The sequence below is a fragment of the Leopardus geoffroyi genome, chromosome C1, assembly GCF_018350155.1.
Source record: "Leopardus geoffroyi isolate Oge1 chromosome C1, O.geoffroyi_Oge1_pat1.0, whole genome shotgun sequence".
In the NCBI taxonomy this organism is placed as follows: domain Eukaryota; kingdom Metazoa; phylum Chordata; class Mammalia; order Carnivora; family Felidae; genus Leopardus; species Leopardus geoffroyi.
In genome coordinates, this window is record NC_059328.1 from 183,860,408 (window position 1) to 183,873,559 (window position 13,152).

The following is a 13,152-nucleotide window of genomic DNA, read 5'->3' on the forward strand; positions in this document are numbered from 1 at the left end:
ATCGTTCCCTTCCTCAAGGATCACTGGACTCCCTCCAGCTCCCTGATGCCTTTCTTAGTAACTATGCCCATCTCTGGACTTCTGTAGTTCCTAAGAAGTACCCCCACAATGTAGTCTAAACCTGCACTATACCTACTTTGAGAGCTGTTTCATATGCCACGTTGTATTCAGTAAATATCTGATGTGGGCCTTCCATGCACAAGGCATGCAATACCATCTGTAACCACCACAAGCTCCATGAAGAAAAGAGCCTCCTGTGATACTACACCTGTCTCAAGAGGCCAGAAGCATGACAGCTAAGAATGTGCACTGTGGAGACAAGCTTGCCCAGATGTGAACCCCGGAGTCATGAGGCCCTAAAGAGACTACTTCAAATCTCAGTTCTCGTGTTCCCCATCTGTAAAGTGGAATGGTAATAGCCACTCTTTTGTAGAGACGTTGTCGGGATTAAATAACATGAAGCATGATTATTGTCTTATCTCCTTCCCAATTTGCTGTCTGGTTTCTAACTCTTCTGTTGTACCTGTTCTTATCCTTTGTGGAAAGAGGGGGAGCAGAGGACTCTATCAGAGTCACTACCTTGGAGATGGGGTTCATTAAACTGACCTTGATTGCTGGAATACATAAAAGAGGTCCACTTAGCAATGGGTCTGAGCATCCTTTCCCATGATATTTAGGGTCCACATTTCCCTTTCCCTAGTGTCACTCTGATACCTTCCCTATAAAGAAACGGAACCCCTGAGAACCAAGTACAGTGCTAACCCATCCCCACCACTGAAAGTTCAATTTAGAAAGAGGAGACATATAACCAGAAAAGAAGACAATATGTGATCTTTTATCTTTCGATGGGGAAGAAAAATTTCTCTGAATGTTGTCTGAATGGAAATCCAATACCCCAGTGTACAGATGGGAGCTCTGTTTACAATAGTATTTTTGTTTCTTTATTTGAGCACCTTATGAGTAAAAACATTTGAACATGTAGATATACACACAGACACACATACATATTTATATCAGCCATTTAACAAATATTCATTGAACATTTACTTATGTGCCTTATACTGTTTCTAAGTGCCAAAGTTACACTAGTGAATGAACCCAGCTAACAAAACAACAAAAAGCTTTGCCCTGTTATTTTTATCTCCTCTACACATAAGTTTTTATTTTATTTATTTATTTATTTATTTTTTTAACATTTATTTATTTTTGAGACAGAGAGAGACAGAGCATGAATGGGGGAGGGTCAGAGAGAGGGAGACACAGAATCCGAAACAGGCTCCAGGCTCTGAGCTGTCAGCACAGAGTCCGACGCGGGGCTCGAACTCACGGACCGCGAGATCATGACCTGAGCCAAAGTCGGCCGCTTAACCGACTGAGCCACCCAGGCTCCCCAAGTTTTTATTTTTATAAAAAGATAAAATATATGGTATAAGGGATATGTACCATGGAGAGGAAATAAAGAAAGGAGACCAGAAATATGGCATAGGCAGTTTATACAGCATGGTCAGGAAAGGACTCACTGAAAAGGTAACATTTGAGTAAAGATCTGAAAGGGGTGGGCATGTGGATCTCTAGGGGAGATGCTCACAGGCAGCAGGAATGTCAAGGGAGGACAGGAGGAGACATGGCCGGATAGGTGAGTGGAGAAGACCTTGAGGATGCCACTCTGTGACTTCAGCTTTTCCTTGGTGTGACGTGGGAGGGTTTGAGGAGAGAAATGACACAATCTGAGCATCAGAATTCCCTCACTCTGATGGCTACGTTGAGAGTCAGGTGCCAAGGCTGGATGCGTGCGTCCAGTCAGAAGGCTGCTGGAATAGTCTACGTGGTGGTTTGGCCAGGTGGTAAAAAGTAGGAGACAGAGCTAAGAGGATTTTTATTGTACTGGAGTATAATATAGATTTTAAAAACACAAAAATAAAAATTTTAAAGGGTTTTAAAAGAAATACGAATTCTGACATTTTCTTTCCCAAACTCAATAAGCCATCTTGCTCAGCCCTGGGGCAAAAGCACACCTGGCTTTGGGAGGCTACTGGTTAACAATAACGGGTTAGTTGACAGGTCCTAGTTTACCTGAATCTCTCTACCTGGCTTTCTGTTATGACACTTCTCCTGTGCTCACTTCCTATCTTTCTCTTCATCTTGCCAGGCTTACATCGCAAAACAAGCTTCCTCCATCGACTGGGTACATCTACACATACAGAGTTGTTGACTGCACGTAGGAATTCCCTCCCTGAGAAATTCTGTGGTCACTGTGTCAACCGAATCCATTATCTGGGTCCAACAGTTGGGAAATGGACTTGTTAGACCCAAATGTTATTATGGAGTTCAATAAAACAGGATTACGGGAGAACCCAGGCCATCTGCTAAAGCAAATGAGAAAGGCTAAAGTAGGCATGAGCTCAGCACAGCTCACAATAGACAAACACGGGGTTCTGTGCCCCTCCCTGAAACCTTATACTACTTCTAGAAGTATGCTAGAAGATGCCATTCTTGGGGAAAGGACCCCTGACCTGTAGGCAGAACATGGGGTATATTTCTCAGACCTGGTCAACTCTACTGGCCACCACCATCCTGGGAGGGTAAGGGGAAAGGTAGGGGAGAGAACAGAAGTTCATGGAAGGCAGATACTTTTCAAACCAGATTCCCAAAGTTGAGAAGAGGTATCTGGGGCATTCTCTTAGAATGTTAGAGCTTGAAAGAATGCAGAGGATTCTTCACCCATGAAATCCCATTTTACAAAGAAACTAAGGCCAGGATTTGCCAAAAGCCATATAAGTATTAGAAAAAGAACCATGAGGAGGTGCCAGGGTGACTCAGTCAGTTAAGCGTCAGACTTCAGCTCAGGTCATGATCTCACAGTTGGTGAGTTCGAGCCCCACGTCAGGCTCTGGGCTGACAGCTCAGAGCCTGGAGCCTGCTTCAGATTCTGTGCCTCCCTCTCTCTCTCTGCCCCTCCTCTGCTCACGCTGTCTCTCTCTTTCTCAAAAATAAATAAACATAAAAAAAAAAAAAAAAAGAAAAGAATCATGAGGAAAATCCAGGTCTTCTGATTCCCAATCTAGTTAAATAAACAAAAGCAATTTAATACAAAACGCTTTTTTCTTTTTTAACATTGAAACCTTTGAGACAGATTGAAACTGTGAGGAAATTTTGTATATCTAGGCCTCAGATGTTCCTACAAATCTCTTTAGTTTTACCAAGAGCTCTGGAGGCTCCCCTGGGGTAAAATGGTCTCCTGGTATTAAAGATCTCTTAGAAAGTTCCACTGGGGTGCTTATGACTCACAAGGGTGAGAGTGGGGGAATTACAGATACATGAAGACCAAGAAATACAAGCAAGCATTGACTTAGCAAAGCCTGAAATAACCCAAAAGTGGACTATATACTTCTTACTTACTTGGTCCAATTAGCAGGGCGCTAGATAAATTTTCAGTTTCAAAAGGGGAGACAATAAAAAGATTCTTAAAAATTATGAATATCATAATGAAAGACTAGAGTTTTGATCATTAATTTCAACCTCTTGGGCTACCAACTCTTTTATAGACTTGAACACTGATGAGAGAAAATACCTCTGAAATCAAGTAGAAGGTAAATATGTTGGTAAGAGGGTGCTAATGGAGTAATCAATAAAAGTGATGCTCTAGAAAATAAACAATCTTGGATTATCTATCAAATAGGGGGAAGGGGGAAGGTGGAAGGTGGTCACAGGGCAGGAATCAGTTCCTAAACCACTGACATCGGTTACAACCTTCTTTTGGAATCTAACTTAACTTTCTGACTTTATTGCCTGGAAAGCTAAATTGGAGCTCATCTGCGAATACACCCTCCATGGCCACATCTGTGAAGAAGACTACAGCACAAACTGTGCGCAACAAAGGGACTGAGTCACAGAGAGAGAGGGAGGGAGGAGCCAAGACACCTGAAAGACATCCAGTCCAACCTCTTCATTTTACAAATAAGAACTGGAGGCCCACAGAGATTAATCTGACCTGCCATGGTTTGGCTAACAACATAGGCCACCTCTCCCTTATCTTATACTCATAGCAAACACTGACAGTCAGTTGTTACATTTCCCCCTATCCCTTGCTTCAAGAGCCAGAGCGCTTCTGCAACCCCTCAACCAACTGGTCAGAACTGATGTATGAAATGGAAGCCATTTTCCAATTCTGGACTTGCATAAGGTTAAAAAACAATGTTTGTAATATCTGCTCCAGTGTAAACGCGACTCAAAAGAGAGTGACTGGTCTACTAGTCACTAATTCACCTACTGTCAAGCCTGAGGTGAACAAACACAGTCTATGTAGTGTGACCATGTGTCCAGATTTACTTGGGACAGTCCTGGTTCACACCTATTTTCCCAGCTTAATATTTAATAATACACCCATCATTCTCAAAGCTGCCTCAGAATGAATAAAAATGACATGATCATCCAAATTCTACGTAACACTTAATCATCTACAATAATTATAAACATTTGTTTTCTGACAACATGATGTCAGGAAAAGAACACTGAGTCAGTTACCAGTAGGTTTCTCATAAAAAAGGGCTTTCAAATAATATTAAATGCAAATAATCTTTGAAAGGGCTTTAGGGATCGCTACTGCCACCAATCTCTTATATATTAAGTTTCAGTATGGAATCTTCTTTGAGGAAAACAAAAAGGAGAGCCAGAGGGAGCGCCTGGCTGGCTCAGTCGGTAGAGCATGAGATCTTGATCTCAGGGTAGGGAGTTCAAAGAGTTTACTTTAGTATTTTTTAATTAAAAAAAAAATTTTTTTTAAATCTTTATTCATTTTTGAGAGAGAGACAGAGTGTGAGCAGGGGAGGGGCAGAGAGAGAGGGAGACACAGAATCCGAAGCAGGCTCCAGGCCCTGAGCTGTCAGCACAGAGCCCAATGTGTGGCTCGAACCCACAAACTGTGAGATCATGACCTGAGCCAAAGTCAGATGCTCAACCGACTGAGCCACCCAGGCACCCCTTTTTAATTTTTTTTTTTTTTTTTTTTTTTTTTTTTTAAATTTTTTTTCAACGTTTATTTATTTTTGGGACAGAGAGAGACAGAGCATGAACGGGGGAGGGGCAGAGAGAGAGGGAGACACAGAATCGGAAACAGGCTCCAGGCTCTGAGCCATCAGCCCAGAGCCTGACGCGGGGCTCGAACTCACGGACCGCGAGATCGTGACCTGGCTGAAGTCGGACGCTTAACCGACTGCGCCACCCAGGCGCCCCTTTAATTTTTTTTTTTAATGTTTATTTATTTTTGAGACAGAAAGAGAGAAACAGAGTGCGGGTGGGGGAGGGGCTGAGAGAGAGGGAGACCGAATCCTAAGCAGGCTCCAGGCTGTGAGCTTTCAGCACAGAGCCTGATTGAGGGCTCAGACTCACAAACTGTGAGATCATGACTTGAGCTGAAGTCGATGCTTAACCAACCGAGACACCCAGGCACCCTGAAAGCTTACTTAAAAAAAAAAAAAAAAAAAAAGGAGAGCCATAGCTTTACAAAGTTTTAAAACCACAGGACTATCAGATCTCTCTAGCTCCTCCCTATTTTTTAAAAATTATTTCATGTTGTACTTCAGCCTATAAAAAAAATCATATTATATTGTTGAAATAGAAGTCTTTTTAAAGAATAGCTCAGTCCTGTTTCTGGCACAAACAATTGTGCTTTTTGGAGTTTATAGTTACTCTCTGTTTAGAGAAAAAGAGGAAGTAAAAGCTGAAATCTTTAAAAAAAAAAAAAAAAAAGTACGTGCTGCTGGGTTTACACTAGAGCAGCCAGTCATTTATTTAAGAGAAGCATAAATTCAGTTTATTTGGAAAAGTCACTGGTCTAGAGAGCAGAATTGTTAGCTTTGTGGTCAAGAGAAAGATACTGATATTATCATGCAGAAAGTTAAAATTTTTATCTGGCTACTTAGAAGACTAGAAGTTTCCTTCTATATCAAGATGTCAGGAGGACTTCTGAGTACAGAGACTGAAGATGGTTTTAACTGTTTCTTTTTGCTAATCTAGCTTTCTGATTTTCCTACAATGATCATAGTTTATTTATTAATGACCAAGAAAAAATTCCCCAAGCTACCAATCAACAGGTCATTCGCCAGGGTGGAGAGGTGGAGAAGCTAACAAGGTAATCCAGGTCCAAGGCTGCTGGGGGGAGAGGCCTCAGAGGAGCTCCTAACTCTGACAGAAGTAGGTCTGGTCCCAAGAGCTAGGTGGAGTGCAGGGAGTAGGGCTAGCCCAGTGGCTTCCTGCTAAATAAGAGCAGGCATCCAGAAGTCCTACTACCACATAGACCTTCTGACTATTAAAAGTATAGCCTTGCGGTGAAAGCCCCACCTGGGCAATCAGTGTGCCAGGGTAGGACACAGTGCTCAATCATTTAGTGGGTGTATGACCTTGAACAAGTCAATTAGCCTATTTCTGTTTTCTCATCTATAAAATAGGAATCACACTGCCACCTACCTCCTAGCATGGCATGAGGATTAAGAGGCGTGATTCATGGCAGGGCTCAGCATACAAGAAGATCACAATAAATGTAAGCCATTATTAGGTCTCTGCCAGGAAACACCAGTCCTCGAGTGCACTCCACAAATCATGTGACTGGATCCCAAAACAACTAAAGAAGGGTCCAAAGAATAAAGCCTTTCTTTTCCTTTCATCTTTGCTGAGGGCAGGGCTGCAGCATAGTGCCTGCTATAGACCCAGTGCCCTAGGGAGCGACGGAAGGATGGGAGCAGCCTATAAAATACACGTGTCCCAAGGCCCCACACTACGAGCTAGAAATCAAAGTTACAGGATTTCTAGTTTCTTGCCACTACCACGGCTGCCAGCCACTGCCTTTGGCAAGGACATGGGTGACTCAAGTGTGAGCTAGGACTTGGCAAGGGGACACCTAGCCAGAAGGCCTACAGGCAGGAAGCTCCATAAAGGGCCACCTGCTGAAACAGTTTGTCTACAGGCAGCCCTCGAGATGGAGGTGACATTCTGCTGTCACTAGCAAATTCAGGTAAGAATAGTGAACATTTCAAAGGTCCAAAACAACTTACCATTCTGGCTTCATAACTTTGAAAAACGTTGGGTTTTTTGGGGGGAGCGGGGTGGTGAGGAGGGAATCGGAGGCAGGCTGAAGATATGACCAGACACTTAAAATCATGAGAGTACCTTAACTAGACATAAAGAGCAGCCCCCAAAAGTTCAATAGCAAATAAAATTTCAAGGAGTTTCATGGCATTCTTGAGCTAAAAGGCACTACATTTGTATGAAATAGAACTTTCTTTCCCAAACTTAAAATTACCTCACTTTATCAAAGATATAAAGAAACCTTCTAATGTCCTTCTAGGAGGAAACAATTACATTAGTATATTAATTACATAGGTGAGTGTGTTCTATGCTGCTGATCCTGGTTTGCCTAGAATTTTCCCAGTGTTAGCACTGAAAGTCCCACATCCTGGGAAACCCCTCCATTGGCAAACCAGGATCCTTGGTCCCCCGAACACTGCAAGAAAAACGGTATGTGTTGTGTGAAGAGGAAAACAGAAGAGACACGGTTACAAATGCAGAAGTGCTAAATGTTAAGTTTGTTTGTAGCAACAGCTCTCAGTTCCTTCTCATAGTAAAAAAAAAAAAAAAAAAGAAAGAAAGAAAAAAAAGTAATTTAAATTAAAAAAACAAAAACAAAACTAAAAATCACACTTGCCTGTCTCCTTTTAAAACTCTCCCAAAACAGAGTTCAGAAAAGATGTCTCCTCCTGGTGCATGACTGAGGTGCCAGTGTGGGCTGACTGTAGAGGTGGGGACTCCCATCAACCCAATAAGCTCCTCCACCCCACTCCAGCAGGACAGGATGTCATCTTCTTACATTCTTTCTTTTAGGCACATTTGAAAACAAACCAAGACAACTTGTGATTCAGGTTATCGACAACAAGAATGTGTCAGGGAAATCAGGATATCAAGCTAAAAATCCAAAAGCCATGGCAAAAATCAAGAATCACCTCACAAATAAGGCATTAAAAGGTGAGGGAGGGGGGCACCTAGGTGGCTCAGTCGGTTAAGCATCCGGCTTCCGCTCAGGTCATGATCTCGCGGTCCGTGAGTTCGAGCCCCGTGTCAGGCTCTGTGCTGACAGCTCAGAGCCTGGAGCCTGTTTCAGATTCTGTGTCTCCCTCTCTCTCTGACCCTCTCCCGTTCATGCTGTCTCTCCCTGTCTCAAAAATAAATAAATGTTGGGGCGCCTGGGTGGCGCAGTCGGTTGGGCGTCCGACTTCAGCCAGGTCGCGATCTCGCGGTCCGTGAGTTTGAGCCCCGCGTCAGGCTCTGGGCTGATGGCTCGGAGCCTGGAGCCTGTTTCCGATTCTGTGTCTCCCTCTCTCTCTGCCCCTCTCCCGTTCATGCTCTGTCTCTCTCTGTCCCAAAAATGAATAAACGTTGAAAAAAAAAAAATTTAAAAAAAAAAAATAAATAAAAATAAATAAATGTTAAAAAAAAAAAAAAAAAAAGGTGAGGGAGGAATTGAGAAGTGATTGTTTTACCAGCAGCAAAATGGAGAGTTAGGTGCTCTTCTACAAACTCTAAGGCAGAGAGACTCAGAGCAGGCAGCCCCCTACCCAAACAATGGAGCAAAACTCTTGCTAAGTACGGATTTAAGCAAAGGGTTTTTAAGCCTTGATGAGGTTAGGAACCAGAGTCTAAGAATTTAGTTTCAAACTGAAAGGTAAGACTATATAAGGCAAGAAAGATCACACACTTCCTGGACTTGAAGCCACACAGAAACCTTTATTGCTCACGACTCCACCCAGCCCAGACCACCTCCTCACCCGGCCTTCTTCTGGCCTTGTCCCAAGATGGGCTGGCAATTCTTAGATGCTCCTGAGTCTTAAAACTCCTTAGACCCCTTTGATGCATTTGGAGATGGAATCAAATGCAGGTTACATGACTTTTTTTCTCCATAACGATACTAGTTTCTTTGGGGAAGGGAGGAGATGTATTCCAAAACATTTTAAAAGACAAACATCTTTGAAAGTCCTACTCTGATAAGTCCTGAAGAATAACTTCCTAAGACCAAGAAATACACTTTCCCCTACTGTTGATCTTGATTTAGGAGCGGATAACTTCTTGTAACCCTTTTAACACACCCAATGAAAAGACGGAGGTGTCTTACAACCACTAGCAAAAAGACAGAAGCCTGGAAGGCAGGAGACAGGAGTTAGTTTCAGCAATACAGGCCAACAGCTGTGGTCCTTCAAAATCCCACGCTTCACTTCTTCAGATGTCAGTTTCTTCATTTAAAAAAATGAAGGACTGTCTTTAGCATCTCTTCCAACTCTAAAGTTCTCTGTGAAATTCTGTTGCGTATGTGATAATAATAATGTCCATTAGATTCATTTTTTGTCCTTGAAGACTTAGGAATTAAGAGACAAGTATAGTAACTTGGACCAGCGAAGATGACATGACCAAAACAGACTAAAACTGGAAGACTGAAAAAAAGCAAATGTCTAACAGTTGTCAAAGTATGTGACTAAAAGGTGGAGAGAATCCTAATATCAACTTACACTTTTAAATGCTCTGGAACCAAAGGGAACAAGCAGATTCATCACAATTGCCAGCTGTTCTTCCTGCTAAATTTAAGGCTAACATGAGTTTTAACTCAGTGATCTCTCCTCCACAGAAAGAAAAAAAAAAAAAATGCCTGTAAATACTTAAGGAAAACAAACCAGAAATGTGACTCTCAAAGATATGAAAGCAAATCATTCTGGTGATTGATTGCATCTAAATGTCCTGGCGGGATTCTAACTGGGGACAGCAAAGCAACAAATGCAACCCCTTCAAGATGTATGAGATGTTAAATATCAAGAAATGGCATGTTTGATAGGGTGTCAAAGTCAAGATTGACTCTGTGCCAACCAGGACCCCAAGTAGTGTTCATTTCACTATCCATAAATAAATGGCAGAAGGAAAAAAAACAAGCTGTCTCCTTTTTTCGTGAAAGGAGCTGCAGAGTTCTATCGTGTAACTTGGCTGTGCGCCTAGGAGTGTCAATATCCTAAGAGCAGCAAAGTCTGCAAAGGTGGGGTGTTTCCATTCCCCAGACCTGCAGCAAGGACTGTCAGCCGAGTCAGCAAATAACCCCACTTCTCCAAACCAGCACTCCAGAGCTGCCCTGTGCGGTGTCTGAGCCAGGAAAGCAACAAAACTGACACACACAGGCACAGAGAGGGTGGTTCACCGCTGTGAGTGGAGCCCCGGGACTTCTCCTCCTGGGACAGACCGGCCAGAACCAAAAGCGCCGTCTCCAAGGGACCCCATCGCGCACCACGCACACACAACCTCTGGTCTACTAAAGAGGAAGTCAGGCTGTCATGTCAAACGGATAAAGACAGCTCGACCACACAAGAGCCGCGGTCTGGGCCGGTCTCTGGCTTGGCTCGGGGAGGGTCCCAGGCTACGATCCTTTCTCCCTCTCCATACACCTCCCTCCTTCCCGCGGCGCGGACGAGCCTCCCGGCCGCCTGCACCGGCTGCCGGAGCCCACGCTGCGCAGCACGGTAGGAGCCGGAGGAGCACCTCGAGCCTCCCCTCCCCCTGCCCAGCCCGGGCCCGCGGACAGCGCACACCCGCGCTCATCTACGCACACCAGTGCACACCCGCAGAGCAGCACCCCGGCTGCGCCTGGCGCCCGCCGGCCCCTTTCCCAGCCCCCCGGCGCGCCGCGGGCACCGAGCGGGGTGCGCAGTTCCGACGGCCCAGGGCGGGGACGGCGCAGGGCAGGAGAGCCGCAGCCGCCGGCTTTCGGAGCAGCCGGCGGCAGCACACACTCCTCCCCTTCGCCGCGAGTAAACAGCTCGCGGGCGCGCTCCGCGCCGCGCCCCCATCCCCCCGCCGGGGCTCCGCGCCGCCCCGCGCCCGCGCGTCCCGCCCGCCCGCGCCGCCGCCCCCTACCTGGTCGGTGAGTTTGAGCACTGCCATTCTTCCGCTCCTTCGCGCGCACACACATACAGGTCCCAGGTCCGCAGATGTCACGCCAGGAGCCGGGGAAGCGGAAGGGATTGCCAGGGGAAGGGAAAAAAATCTGGCTCCCGAATTTGACAGCCCTCCCCCTGCTCCTCCTCCGCCGCCTCCTCCTCCCGCCGAGAGGCTGACACTGGCTAGTGGGGTTTGCAGCCGAGCCCGCCCGCCTTTATACAGGAAGTACCGGCTGCTGCCAGCCGGGCCGCCACTGACATCACCGCGCGCTGCCTCGCCGCCTGGGCCGAGGCTGCCTCCTGCCGCCCGCAGCCGGGCCTCGCAGCCCGCGGCCCCCAGAGCTCGCCTGCGCCAGCGCCCGGCGCGCCGTGCGCCGTGGGGCCAGACTGCCGCCTGCTTTCCGCGCCTGCACATTGCGCCCCGGCGTGCCGGCCCCACTGCCCTGCGGCGCCAAGGGCGTGCGCGGTTACAGAAGCCCCCCCCTCCCGCCCTGGAGCTGAGCGTGGCCCTGCCTAGCCGCATCTCATACCCACGTACATTCACGGACACAACCTGATGAGCGAGCCCGGTGGACACACCCGGAGGCGCAAGAAAGGCTGCTACTCACAGGCCACCAACTTTAGCTTGAGAGACTGGGGCAGTCTTACTTCTCCTAAACCTCTCCCTCTAATTCGGAACCAGATTACCCAACACTCCAAATTATCCCACCTCGGTCCGGGGTTGTGGTTCTGGGGCTTTCTTTGTTTAATGGGGGGAGGCCTTGGTCACATTGTCATTCCTTAGCGAGTGTTCGTCACTTAGGAGGTGGGGGACAGGGTCTCTAGCCCTTCCATCTTGTTCTCCAGTTACCTTCCAGCTGGACACACACAAAACCCCCACGGTTAAGTTCAAACACTGGGTTTTGACTTGGGGAGATGGAGGGTAGAGCAGAGTTACTGGAAAAGAAAAGAAAATTAATGGAGCTTTTGAGTGTTTTCACCAGTCCTGACTCATTCATTTCTACAAAATCCAGTTACCATGCTCTTCCACAAATAGAAGATTCGGCTGTCAAAAGCATGGGATACAAATACAATGGTAATATACATAAATCATGGTAAGTGTTGATACTTCTGGAATTTGTAGCAAATATTTTTTCATTCAACAACTATGTACTGAGTGTCTACTTTGTACCACATACCAGCTAGGCACAATATGAAAGGCAGGGAGCATAAACAGGGAAGATACTTAGTCTTAGTAGGTGTCCTACATAAACCACATAGTCACAGCTAAGGAGTCTAATCATAAACTAATAAGGGATCACGGGGGGTGGGGGGGGGGGGAGCAATACTTCTAAAGGAATCCAGGACAAAGGAATCAGACCAGACTGGTGGGTGAGGGCAAGCTTCCCTGAGAAAGTGACAAGAGTTGAGATTCTGAAGGAGGGAGGTAAGTAGGCAAGTGGGTGGGGTACTGCTCCCAGGTGGCCCTATGTGCCCCTGGCATACCATAGAGCAAACCTGCATTGAACAGCAAACCAGTGCTAGAGTTCTGGGTTAAGACCAAATAACCACCCTTCATTCATTCATAAAGCAAATACAGATTCTTCCTCCTACTTTTAGAGCCTCTCCAAAGATTCCATGTGGGAGAGGAGAGAAGGGAGGGGTAGCATTTGCTTAGCATCCTCATCTAACCATGAAGTTGTGACTCAGATCATACAGGCTAAGGAACTAAGAAAACACGCCCCTGGCTCCCCCTCCTCCATCCTCAGGAATGCTCAGAAACAGAATGTTTTTCTCACGTCCTCCTTCAAACACAAAATAAATTGCATTTGTTATATCTGTGAGGCAGTTCTTCACCACTGTTGTTGGTATTTGTATTTCCTAATATCATCCTGCATGGCTTTGTAAGTAAACTGATTAGGACACAGAATTCTCTACTTAAAAACATAGGGTGCCTGGGTGGCTCAGTTGGTTAAGCGTCTAACTCTTGGTTTCAGCTCAGGTCATGATCTCCCGGTTTCATGAGTTTGAGCCTTGCATGGAGCCTGCTTGGGATTCTCTCTCCCTCTCTCTCCTCCCCTCACCCTGCTTATACTGTCTCTGTCCCTCTCAAAACTAAATTAAAAAAAAAAAATTAAAAAAAAAACCATAGCCATCTTTCAGAAAAGGGATAACAAATGATTTTATTTAGCAAATACACGCAATATCCACT

At 45.7% G+C, this 13,152-nt stretch overlaps 1 protein-coding gene across 11 annotated transcripts in view; it reads right to left on the reverse strand.

Annotated features, from left to right (window-relative positions):
• ANKRD44 (ankyrin repeat domain 44) overlaps positions 1-11,237 on the reverse strand; it is a 343,429-nt gene extending 332,192 nt beyond the window's left edge. For all 11 annotated transcript variants that reach the window (XM_045480606.1, XM_045480614.1, XM_045480610.1 and 8 more), the window contains exon 1: positions 10,939-11,237. In XM_045480606.1, the coding sequence (XP_045336562.1) occupies positions 10,939-10,965 (27 nt within the window). In that variant the 5' untranslated portion in view covers positions 10,966-11,237. The remainder of the gene's footprint in view (positions 1-10,938) is intronic.
• Positions 11,238-13,152: the final 1,915 nt, after the last annotated feature.